The sequence below is a fragment of the Stegodyphus dumicola genome, chromosome 10 (assembly GCF_044657685.1).
Source record: "Stegodyphus dumicola isolate Sdum_Otavi_A_Nest chromosome 10, ASM4465768v1".
NCBI classification, from domain to species: domain Eukaryota; kingdom Metazoa; phylum Arthropoda; class Arachnida; order Araneae; family Eresidae; genus Stegodyphus; species Stegodyphus dumicola.
The window spans coordinates 156,268,181-156,281,696 of NC_140777.1; the positions used below are offsets into that span (position 1 = coordinate 156,268,181).

Here is a 13,516-nt window from a genome sequence, read left to right on the forward strand (position 1 = left end):
AAGCAGTTTTGTTAGATAAAATTTCTAGCATAAGTGTAATTCGGCTAGTAGATTGTTGGAAGAAGTGTTCAGTAGATAAAAAGAAAAGAAACATGTCTTTACTTCGTGAAGACAAAATGGCGGCGGGGAAAAAAAATAGAGGGTTGCTGTAGGAGAGTTGGTCGCCAAAAAATCGCCAAGTTACCATAATGTAAAGATCAACCGAAACATGTCTTTACTTCATGAAGACAAAGTGGCGGCAAAAAAAAAAAAAAAAAAATAGAGGGTTGCTGTAGCAGAGTTGGTCGCCAAAAAATCCCCAAGTTACCATAATCCAAAGATCAACCATTTTTTAAATGATTAAAACCTGAAGCTGTGCATATCTGTATATATTTTAGGAGCAGAAATCATAATGGTACTGAAATTAAACTTGGACATGAATGCCACAACATACGATTACAAAGAATTAATAAATTTCAATATTAAACCTTGTTTTAATACCCATTTGAATAAAACAGTCATGATTTATTTAAAACAAAAAAAAAAAAAAAATCTGAATCGTATTTTACCAGAAGTAAAAACATAAGATTTTATCTCTAGTAGTGAAATTAGAAGTAAAATTTGTGTCTTTTACCATCCATTGTATTTTTATATTTAATGGGAAGGAGGATATTTTAAATGCATTCCACTATTAAAACACTTCACTAGCAAAATAAATAAGAAGTATGTTTTAAAATGTTATATTTCATTATTTCATGCTTTATTTTATTTTTATTATCTTCAGTTAAGTATGCTTTTAGATAACCTACAAACTTATTCCCTTTTATTGAGCGGGTTTTCAGATCTAAATATATGAAACTTTTGTATTTTTTATATGTCTAGATATTTTATTGTTTGTATATGTTTAGATTGTTAATAAGGATATTTATATGAATTCTAACAAGCACCTAATTCAAGTATTTTTCTACTTATATATATTTCTAATTAAACTAGCTAAAAATTTAAATTTTTTACATATATTGAAGAAAACATTTTTTTTACGAAAGTATATTTGTAAAAAACATACAGTCAAAAGTCGTTAATCCAGACTCATCGGGACTTCATCGATCCCGAATAATCGATTTTTCCGAATTATAGATCATCAGTTTAAATCTGGTAAGATGGCATGCAGAAATTATACAGTTAAAAATATGAAACCGTAATTTATGAAATAAAGAACAATTATGATCTAAAGGGTATCAAAATTTACAAAAAGAAAAGCTTAATATTTATTTGTTTACTTTATTAAACATTTCTTTCAATGTAAGTTGTTTAAGTTGCTTCGTTTTATGTGATAATGCCTTCTCTAAGTATATAAACAGACATAATTTCTTGTTCAGTTACAAAGTTCCGCTGTTCAAGTCCTATAATTGCTGTGTCTACCGACTAATTTGTCAATCGAAATTTTTTCGTTTTCAATAACCTCTGTCACTTTCTTCGCTATTAGAAGCGAATTATAATGACGAGGAATTTGATTTAAATCATATCAACGACGGAGTACATCGAGATGAAATACTACATTTAATAAGGAATTATAAGCCAAATAAAATTGAAACATCTGCCCTGAAGATAAGGATATTGCTGACAGATCAACTTCCAATTGATTGCGTGCCGTCCCCCCCCCCCAGCCACAGAGCAGCGTGAAATTGATAAACAGATTTCGGAATGGTTAGAAAAACAAAGGATATGCCTACATCCATTTTTTGCAGCAATTCCACTTTTTGTTTAATGGACTTCGAAACATACTTTCGCTTTGTAGATCCTTTACGTATTAGTAAATATATATCGGAAATTCTATTTGACATAATCGAAAGTTCAAGCTTACTTTTATAAAATTGCTCTAACAGTCTGCAAAAAATAATAAGCTGGATCCAATTCGAAGATTAAGGAACAACGTAATCTGCAACATTAACTGAATTAGATAATTTTAGCTTATACCGTTCGTTATACATTAAATGCGCATGCGTAAACGTATTATGCACATGCGCACACGCATATTCGCAGCCGTAAAGGTCTTATAGGGCATGCGTCAATGAGACGCATGCGCAGAAAGTTTGTAGCTTTTGAGGTCCGGATTATGAGTGTCCGAATTAACGACTTTTGACTGTATTAGTTTTAAACATGTACTGTTTATAGCTAATAATATTCCTAATATTTAGTTGGTAATTCCAATTTGGATGAAGTCATTTCGAAACTAGAAACGCCAGCTTTCAGTCCTATGGACCGAACATTTCAGGAGCCATTGCATCAAAATAAAAAGTTACGTTGGGATCATAAGGTAGGAATTTTTTATATTTTTTGATTATTTGATAAAATTAATGCTTTTATAAGAATATTCAATATTATTTTTATTAAATATTTATCTCTGAAAATTGGCATGTATTTTTGCAGGTTAATTTGATAGGAGAGAAAGTAATTGACCCTTTGATCCATTGTTGCTCAAAATGTTTATTACCAATTTTAAACTATGGACGAATGGTAATTAACTTTTTTCTGTGTTAACTTGGTAGCTTATAAACTAAAATTATGATACAATTTTTCTGCTGTGTTAGCTAAATATTTTGCAAAAGTGCTGCTTACCTTTATTTATAATGTAATATTTATTTGTGGGTTAAAATTGAAAACTGTATGTACATTTTAATTGTGAAAAATATGATTTACAAAGTTTACATATATGGTCAATATATTTTATTACAGGAGTGTTAATTTCATTTTTATTTATTTCATATTTTTCAGTAGAGAAGTATCTAATTACTGTTAATTAAAAGAATAGCATAGTAATGGAAAATGTACGATGTCACAATATATCCACCATTTAACAATAACTCCTGAATATAGCAATGTACTATTTTAAGCATGAAACTTTTTTTTTTTTCCTTTTGATTGTCCGCACCTTTGGTTTTAAAATTCAGTAAAAATGCTGAATTTTTGTTGTCATTTTGAGTTTATACATAACAACCAACCTTGCATATATGTATCATACACGTGTTTAAATACACATTCATTTGTGCTTAATGTGTTTTATGTTTAACTGAGCAATGCCTTCCAGCTGTAAGAATATAAATATCAGCAATATAGATTTTTCCTCAAAAAATTGCTTTTCTTGGTACAAATCAGTTATAGGGACTGTAAAAAATCGCTAAATTATTGTTGATGCCAAAAATTATTATGGTAACCCTAACTCAAAAAGGAAAGAGAATAGTAAATAACTATCTAAGATTATTATTTCAATTTTAATGGAAGGTTAATTTCATATAATAATTTCTTTTTACTATTTTGATTTATTAAAGGCCTAAACATAAGTGAAGTTAAACAGGAGGCATAAACTTTTTTATATCTTCCAGCATTGTAGAGAAAATTTCAGTTTTTTGGTGCAAATGTCTGTACGTCAATTCGGACAAATAAGAATCAAAATGCTGTAAAACAGTGCCTAGATAGCATTTATTATGCCATTATAACAGCTTAAAAAACACAGAGCACTGCCCCAACACTGACATGGCTACCGAGGTTCACATATCCCTGTGAAACGTAGACTAATGGAGAAAAACTCATCCTTCTCCATCAGCCTGTAAGGTTGCCATACAGGTTGAGACTGTCTTTCGCCAGTTGGTGGTTTTCTATGCAGTTTTGAGTTTGTATCACCTGTTTGGCGATGCCGCTGCATATTCCCTCCACGGTATCAACGAGATGTGACATACCGATGCAGCGATTGGATCAATTGTCCAGAACAGGTAGTACAAATGTCTGAGCTTTTTTTTTTTTTTTTTAACTCTGGGAAACAACTTGAAAAGAGTCAATAGTTATAAAAGTAGATTTAAGTCTATCTATGGATTATTTGCTAAATCCCTTTTATTTTGAAATCAAATGTTTTGTCTCATCTTACTAGACTTTAAATGGTTCATCGTAAGGAGTTTGAAGTGGCTTTCTTCAAACTCCTTACGATGAACACATGCGTGGACTCATTAAATCGAGGATGAACGAAACAAGTTCATTAGCCGTGGCTGGAAGGTGTCGGGCGAACACTTGCAAAGTGGGATTTAATGTCCTCCACAAACTGTTTGAGAAACGTATCCATAAGTGTTGGATCAAAAAATTCTCTTGGGATAAGAATAGTCTTTCCGTACACCCACTCAGAAGTGGCTGCCATTATGTGCTTGAGAGCAGAGGGGAAGGTTATCAGGAGCGTTGGAAAGGCCGCCACACTTAGTGACTGGTCTCGTACGCTTTTAAGACAGCTTTCAAATGACTGTGAAACTCCTCGATAAGTCCATTCTCGTGTGGGTGGTATGGAGACATCCTGATCCTCTTAATTCCCAACAATTGTGAAAGGATTTGAAATAATCCGCTTTCAAACTGTTGTCCTTTATCAGTAGTAATAACAGCCGCACAACCAAATTGAGTAATCCAGTGGTCATAGAAAGCCTGTGGTACTGTGCATGCAGTTATGTCTGGTATGTGTACCGCTTCAGGCCATCTAGTAAACCTACCTATCATAATTAAATGGTCATAATTATTCTGAGAGGAGGTAGCGGATCAACAAGGTCAAGGTGGACATGATCAAATCTCTGTGATTGGTCTGGAAACTTTATTAACGGTGTTCTAGTATGTCTGCTTACTTTTGCTTTCTGGCATGAAATGCTCTGCCACGCCCAGTTTGCGCAATCTTTACAGATGGAAGACCAAACAAACCAAGAACATGTTAACTTTGTTGATGCATGAATGCTAGGGTGAGGCAAATTGTTCAAATTTGCGAAATGTCGAGGGGATATAACGGCAAGCGGCACCTATGAGAAATCGCAATATATTGATAAGCTACAATTCGGTCAGGTAATTTTTTTGAGTTTTAAAACTTTTGAATCGTTAAGTAAAGTTTAATTCTGGATCGATTTGTTGCATTTTAGCAATTTCTCATAGTCGATAGGGTTAAGCATGCTTACAGCTTCTGTGCACGAAAGTGCGTTGGTATCGATTTTTTTCAATCCTTTTATATAATGAATTTCAGTTGTGAATTAAAGTCTTAACTGCCTAGCCTGACGGTGAATACTTTTTCAAACGCTGTCAAAGTGCATACATAAGTGGCTTGTGATCGGTAATTAAAGAAAAATTCTGTGCTTCCAACATATGTTTAAAATGCCTAATAGCAGCATGAGCTGCTAATAGCTCCCAATCGTAAGCACTATACAGTACAAAGTCTTTAATCCAGACTCGTCAGGACTTCGGCGATTCTGGATTAGGGGTTTTCCGGATTATAGATCATCAATTTAAATCTGGTAAGATGGCATGCAGAAATTATAAAATTAAAAATATGAAACCGTATTAAAATCCTAAAATTCTTTGTGAATTTTTTACCGTTTTAGGGTGTGGGTAGTTAAGTATCAGTTCAACTTTGTTAGGCAGAGGCTTGGTACCGTTTTTATTGATTGAATGTCCTGAGAAATATTTCAGGAGCACCAAAAACACATTTTGCAGTGTTAATTGTCAATCCGTATGAAGTTAATCTTTAAAAAACAGTTTGTGAGATTTATGATCGTCTTCTGTATCACTAAATATCAAAATATGATATAAGTAGACATACGGAAATTTTAGATCCCTAGAATTTCATTCATAAACCTTTGAAAGGTTTGAGCTGCTCCGTACAGTCCAAAATTTAAAAACAGAAATTCAAAAGGTTAAATGGGGTGCAAACTCAATATGATCTGGATGTACTGATATATGATACGCCTTAACAATATCCATTTTTGAAAAAAATTTCTTTCTGCTAAGCGTATTATTAAAGTCTTGTAAATGCGGGTTCAGTACAGGCATTTACTTTTCGGTAGTCTCCTATTGGCCGTATGTCACCCAAGCTTTGAGAAACGACATGAAGAGGTGATGACATACTGATTTTGATGGTCTGCAAATAGCTTTGTCCATCATAAGTTGGAATTCTTTTTTATTGTAACGTATAACTTAGGGCTTAACACAAAGAATTCAAGGAAACATAATAAATGAATTATGCACATTTACCAGTCTTAATGTTTAGGGTACTGACCATAATGCAGTTTTAAAATTGAAACTAATTGTATTGATCTGTTTTTCATTCTACAGATTCCTTGCAAACATGTTTTTTGTTATGACTGTGCCAAAAAAGCTGAAAAACTTTGCCCAAAGTAAGTTTTCTCTTATTAATAATCCATTTGTTATTGTATGCATACATAGATGATATATATTTTTATTATCATATACAGATGTGAAGAAAAAGTACAGAGAATTGAGCAAAGTGCTTTGGGTACAGTTTTCATGTGCACGTTTGGAGGGTCTCGGCATGCACCTGGTTCTTGTGGACGAACATATTTAAGTCAACGAGATCTTCAGGTATGTAACAAAAATGTGAAGAATGCATTGAAATATCTTTTTTTAACTGAAATATAATGTTAAAATTATTTCTGCTGTTAACCCGTTCGCGATGGGCACCTCTGTTACCGAAGTCTTTCTCTTGGGACGGTGTGTTAACTGGATGCATCGTCCTGTGGAGACGGGCAATTTACGCTGCTAAGCCTAACTTTGGAAAAATATTCGTATAAATGAAATTTATCATCCAATTTTGGATACATTATGAGAAGAACATTTAGGTAGTCAACAGAATTAATTTTAAGCCCTTATTATTATATTATCCTTAAAAATTTTATAAAATACTCATTCTAGAATAATATCATTTTCCCCTTATCTCACAAATAAATATATATGGAAAAATATCCAAACAACGAAAAGTAAGCGATGTTTCAAAATAAGACAGTGTATGATATTCTTTGAAACATGGGTGTACAAAGTCCAACATTGCATTAGTCACAAGAATATAACATCTGCTCTTTTACTCAGCAAATTTGACTCATTTAGCATTTGTATATGTTCTAGGGTCAGATAGTGCTTTCGTTTGCCATTTAAACAAAAAAAAACTTTCGCTAAGCGATACAAAATATTCAATGCTGGAAAACTCAAAGAGTAATAAAAAAGTCTCTAATGATAGAACATCTACTCTACTATAACCGATAAAAAAATAAAAATAAAAAAAATAATAAATTAAAAGTATTCCAGAGCATCAAGAACATGTTCATTTGTTTATATAAATGACCCAGTAAGAGCCATTACATTACCCAACACTAAAGAATTAGCAATTGTGTATATTCTACGTTTAGATACTGCTTTCGTTTGCCATTAAAAAAAATATATATTTTGCTGACTATTAAAAATATTCATCTCAAAGTACAAAAAATCTAAGAGTAATAAAAAAAAGGAAAAATGTAAGAGTAATAAAAAAAAAATCTCTAATGATAGAACGTCTATCCCACTATATTGCAAAAATAAAAATAAAAAGTACCTCAATGCAGCAAGAGCATGTGCATTTGTTTATATCAAATGACACAGTTAGAAACATTACATTGCTCAACACCCACCCAAAAATCTCGCTCTCATTCTGAAACAAAATACCAAAAATAAAAATCATTGCATAGGAATGAAGGTAAACTTACTTAACTTTCGATATATTTCCCTATAACAGGCATACAGCTACATCTAGGGGCAACAAAAAATATGAATTAAACGTTCTATCTAAAAAGTCAAATATGATACACCCAGCCGGTAGAGTGAATAAAATGGCGCTTAAAATATGACATACCCGGCCGTGAGGTAATGTTCGCTGCTGATGCACATATGACATGCCCATAGTGAATGGGTTAAGGCTCTAATAATAATTGATTTTCTCAAGAATACCTCACCTTTACAAAAGTCCTTTCTAAGAGGAATTCTTAAAATAAGGTATAATTAGTAATCAGAATTTTATGACCAAGATCATATTGACATTGTAAAACAAAGATCAGTTAAGGGTCAGATAGTTATTTTATGTTGGATGAAAATTTTTTGATGGTATTAGATAAAATAAGGTATAAGTAAATTTTTATCATCATCGGAACATCTGTCTGTATAATAAATCTGAGTATTATAGAAGCTGTTTTTTATGATAAAGGTTTTTCTTATATATATTATAATTAATGGATTTTCCTTATTAGCATTATGAGTTTTCCCACTTTCTCACTTCATACTTTTCTAATGCAACTGATAGCACGTCTGGCAAGCAATTGGTGAATCCAGAGTTTAAATCCCAAAGAGGATGTAGTGATTTTTTTTCCTCTTTCCTATATCCAAAAAATAATGGTTTCCTAAATTGTGCTTGAATTGAGATAGTTCTTCCTACCTTACTTCATGATGTAATTACTAGCACATCTGGTTAGCAGCTAGAAGATCCAGAGTTAAAAACCACAGTAATACAAATATTGGAAATGCCTAATATAAACTATAGCATAATCCAAAAGTTTAAGGGGCAAACTTCCTGATAGTTTCTTAAGACATGACTAATTTTCCCTTCAGCATGTAATGCCACAGTCCCTTTGAAATGTTATTGAACATGCAGCCAGTTATTGGAAAGAACCAGATCGGATGAAGTTGAGCTAGTTGGTTATTGTCGCAAGTTGCTGTGAATAAATATCATCACCATCAGTTGGTTGTGTGACCATCTTTCAAAACCTTACTTATGGTTTCATCACCAATGAGCATTAGGTTGTTTTGTAATTTCATAAACTTTGTAAATATTTTTGAAGTTAGAGACAGAAGTTCATGATAGTATACTGCTTGTCAAGTCATCAAATTTGAAAACTGCAGGACATGCACTATAAATTATTTCTTATCTAATAGATATAACATATTTATTAATCACAACAAAAATATATGGCTACTGTAAATGAGAAATTTCTTGCAAAGGCATCGTTATGCAGTATCGCTTATATGTGTGTGTGTGTATATATATATATATCTTAAACAATTTCGCACTAATATATATATTAGTTAGTGTGAAATTATTTAAATAGGTATAAAATTCAAAAATTTTGTAAGCAAATTATACATAGCTAAAATTATAAACATTAAAAAAGAATTAAATACATGAAAAAGAATGATTCAGTTTGTTTATTGGATAATCATTTGCCTGACGACATGATTTCCCAACATTATTGTTGCTTCACTTTATGATTGTTCCCTATACAAATTGTCCAATACTATGATAGAAATGCTGTTATTAATAATTGGTATATATAATTGATATTAATAATGATGACAAATTAATTTAAATCTGCATTGAAATCTGACAGATTAAAATTCATCTGGTTTATGAATTGTTTCTTTATTGAAACAAGTTTGGAAATGATAAATTAATTGGCTCAGAGCATCTAATTTTTCTTTAATAGTCATTTCATTTTTCAATCTTTTGAATAACATTATCTTTGTTTTTATGTGTTATGACCTTCTAATTTAATTTCAGTTTTTGTAAATCAACTTTTTAATGCATGTTTCGATGCACGAGAATTAGTTCTTATACCAAATTTGTATATATAAATTAAACATAAGGTGTGCAGAAGCAAAATTTAAAAGTTCAATTAATAACAGATAAGAGCTCATCTTATCTGGGGCTCTCACCTCAGTTATGATTTCACATTAAAACTGAAAAATACCACAATTGGAGAGGGGACTGTGGCTGAATTTAAGCCTTGAAGAACATGTCAGGCAATCATTATTAAAGAATCAAATCGCACCCAAAAATAATTAAATCAGAAACCAAGGACTTTCCATTTAGGTTTATTAAAATGACATGGATTGTCATGTGAAAAATATGTTATGAATAAAATCATAATCATCAGATATATGCAATTTCTTGATCCATGTGAAATCTGTCAATTTGTCTGTGTGGTATCAAAAATAGCTGTAAACATCATTTTTTTAATAAAATATCTCCCTTTTCTTAATGAAAGTTCACAAGGCTTTGGGGTTAAAGCTTTGGATGATTTTTTATTTATCTGGAATTTTATCCTTAGTGCATCTTCACTCAGTACTCCTCCTATAGTATGGTTAATAATTTGAGTAATAAATTTCACTCAGTTCTGATTGTTTCAATATTAAATGTTTTCAAAAGACTTTGTGCTAAAATAATGCAGCCTTAATGTTCCCTCTGAAATATGTACTGTCTAAATGAACAGTAATTGGTCATGTACGTTCACCGAAAGATGTGGCAGAATCAGAGAGGGAGTTTATCCTCAGTTTTTATAATAGCCATATCACATGATTCTCATGCTACCTGTTTTAATTTTTTATTTTTTAATTTCATTCCTAAGCCCATTTATAATGAATGAGAAATGAAAATCTGATACTGATTGCAATAAACCAGGTTTTCTTAAACTTTTTTCCAGTCATGACCCCCTTTTATCATCGAGATTTTTTCGCGCCCTTCAGGACCTCATATTAATTAAAAAAATTTCGAGGGACCCCCATAAGTATTGTGCAAATCCAACACGTGCGTGAGTGAAACTGTCAATTTTTTCACTTGTACTGTAATATACTATTGCAGTTTTAGGTCATTAACTTTAATTTCTAATTTTAAGACATAGAACAATATGAAAATTGTAAATAAGTAACACTAAATGACAGCATCGTGTGCAAAGCAAAGAAAATGAACGTTTATATTATAAAAAGAATGCATTGAAACGTTTTCGTTTTTTCTTTGTCTGTATTGTCTTTATCTATTTTCAGATACGTTGTGTAAAAATATTTAGTAACTGAAAAATTATTATAAGTTAATGAAATATCAAAACTGCTAAAATTTTTGGCAACCCACAGTTAAGAAGCGCTGCAATAAACCAAATCTAGAAATCATTAAAATTCTTGAGGATAGTACATTATATGCGAAGATTTCGAGATTTAAAAAAAAAAAAAGTTAAGTCATCAGCTCAAAAACTCAAAAAATTGTGAATGATAGCAAGAAATATAAGGAGTATGGATTACCTACAAGTGCTTTTGCTTTCAAGAAATTTTTAAGGATAAGTTTTTGATGTTAAATATGGAAAGATTTCTTTCACTTTTGATTAAGGACTGTAACCAAAAAAGAATCCCTAAAGTCAACTAGAAATTAAAACAAAAGCGTCAAGTCTTTTTTCTGCACTTAAAGAGAAACAGTCTGAAAACAAAACTGATGAAAATTAAGCAAATTGTCAAAATGTTCCAATTGTAGATAAAAACACAAGTGCAGATAAAGAAGCAGCATAAATGCAAAAAATATTAAGGGGAGAAGAAAGCAAGCTCTCATAGACATAATGTAAACCAGTCTGACTAGCCTCAAGCGACTTTCAAGTCGAAGCCAGCATGTAGTGAAGCAAACACGCAGGGTGCTGGCAAAATTCCTTCTACCTTAAATGTTAGTGAGGTACAAAGTATAAATCTGCTATTTGAGAAATAGCTTTTCCTCTTATTTATACTTAAATCTTTATTCTGCAATGTGCTTTGCATACGATTATTTTATTTTACAGAAAAAGTGTTCAATTTACAATTAATCATTTTCGCACTTAAATATTTAATAAATAGTTATTATTATATTAATATTTCTAATGTATACTACATTAAATTATGCTTTCATTTGAAATGTCTATAATATATTTATATAAATAAACTTATAGATGAATGTTTGTTATTATTAAAAATTTTTTTTTTTTTTTTTTTTTTTTTTAAGTGCAACATAGTACTTAAGTAACCCTTTGCAGTAGTCACCCTCCCAAATACTCACTGAGTCCTTGACTGCTTGTTTTTAGATGAAGGGCGAAGGAACCGATTCATACCTCTCAGCTGAGGGAGGGTCAGAAATGTAAGCAGACTTAGCCATAGGTAGAATTACAGCAGGTTTTTAATAAGAAATATTAATTAGGATAATTTAGTGCTTCCAAAGATTTGTTTGAGCTCCTTCATTGTGTAAAAGAATTCAAAAGTTTTTTAATTATTTCAGACTAAGGTATGGTGTGGTGTATTTAATTATGGCAAAGCACACTAGGGCTATCTGCCTAAGGGGAGGGATGCCTTCGTGGAGGACTTTCTAAAGGAAACTGGCTTGTATACACGTAACACATGGGGAAAACCACGAAAACACCCATGCAGCCAGCCCGTTTGCAGGATTCGAACCTCAGACCGAACTACCAGTGTTCAGCGACTTTACCGCTCGACTGCTGGTGGGCCCTAATTCTGACTAAGATTTAGGTTTTAAGATAAGAGTTAATTTGGAATTGCTTCTGTTACATGTTATTTTGTTTTATTCAGAAGTTTTTAGAGTAGTCCATTTTGTGGTTAGCATCATTATTATGTTAAAATTTGAGGCATTTGATGAAGCTTGTTTTTTAGAAATATTGGGCAGCCATTTGTTCTTAAAAGTAAGGCAGATAATCTGCATTGTATAAGAAAACTTCATACTGAGATACTTTCAAATGTTCCTGATTTCTTTAATAATCTGGGTTATCCAGTGAGAGTTTACAATTCAACATATGATTTTTTTGTTATCTTCTTATGTCATGAAAGGAATTTTTAACGAAATTAAAGTTGACAAATTAAACATATTTCTAAGATTAAAGAAATAAAAATTATAAGTTTTAGGTAAGGAATTCACTTTCTAAACCATTCAGTATAGTGCTCTGAGAGGTTCTCGGATATTGCCGGCAGTTTTGGATCGCAATTATGGATAAATTTAAAGGTATATGTCTATGCTTGTAATGTTTGTCGACGGCTTACACATTGTAGACTGAATTTTTCTCCGTGGCATTGAAGCTTTACATCTTCTCCCAATTCAAATTATTTGATAAATATTCCCAGAGGAAATAAAACAAGTTATTGAAAAAGAAGGTTACCTTAATGAACAAATTTTTAACGTGGACAAAACTAGGTTTATAAACTAGGTTGTCAGGAAAAGAACAATTTCACCCAGGCTTATAAAGCAGGGGTGGCCAGACTTCATTATGACAGGAGCCGCAAAGTAGATTTCATGAATGTTCAAGAGCAATAAATTCATATTGATCCCATTTAAAAAATAATGAGACATGTTTCCAATGGAAAGAAACTTTTTAAGTAAATTAATGAGAATTTCGCATTTTATATGTGATTAATATAGATAAATTATCATATAGATGTAAATAAATATTTTTTTTAACCTCCTACCTTGTATTCAGAAAGTAAGTCCTAATAAAAATATAAATTTGAAATTATTGTATTATGCAGTTGAGTGTTCTTCTATCAGACAGCAAAAGCGAACATTTTCTTCTTGTTTCCTTTATCCTCCTCCTTCTATACTTGTTGTTTGATTTTAGTGGAAGTAAGCTAAAATTGGGAGAATATATATTGATCTTGAAGAATATAGTTATGTAAAACATTTTTCATTTGAGTGAATTATAAATAATCAATTTTTAAAAAAAAAGTTCCCCCCCCCCCCCCCGTAACTCGAAAGTGTTTTAGAAGAATAACTGAAGTAATGCAAGTCGACATGCATTGCAGAGAAACTTTTATTCAAGAAAGAAAATTTTAAAAAAAATTATCAATTATTTCAGTCTTTTGAATAAAAATTAATAATTTTAGTTTTTCATGAGTGTCAGCGTACTGAGACCAAATC

At 31.4% G+C, this 13,516-nt stretch overlaps 1 protein-coding gene across 1 annotated transcript in view; it reads left to right on the forward strand.

Annotated features, from left to right (window-relative positions):
* The window catches only part of LOC118183077 (uncharacterized), a 28,324-nt gene that overhangs the window by 5,717 nt on the left and 9,091 nt on the right, over window positions 1-13,516 (forward strand). Inside the window, exons 3-6 of the mRNA XM_085825733.1 lie at window positions 2,178-2,296; window positions 2,410-2,496; window positions 6,106-6,167; window positions 6,246-6,372. Coding sequence (XP_085681859.1) covers window positions 2,178-2,296; window positions 2,410-2,496; window positions 6,106-6,167; window positions 6,246-6,372 — 395 coding nt within the window. The remainder of the gene's footprint in view (window positions 1-2,177; window positions 2,297-2,409; window positions 2,497-6,105; window positions 6,168-6,245; window positions 6,373-13,516) is intronic.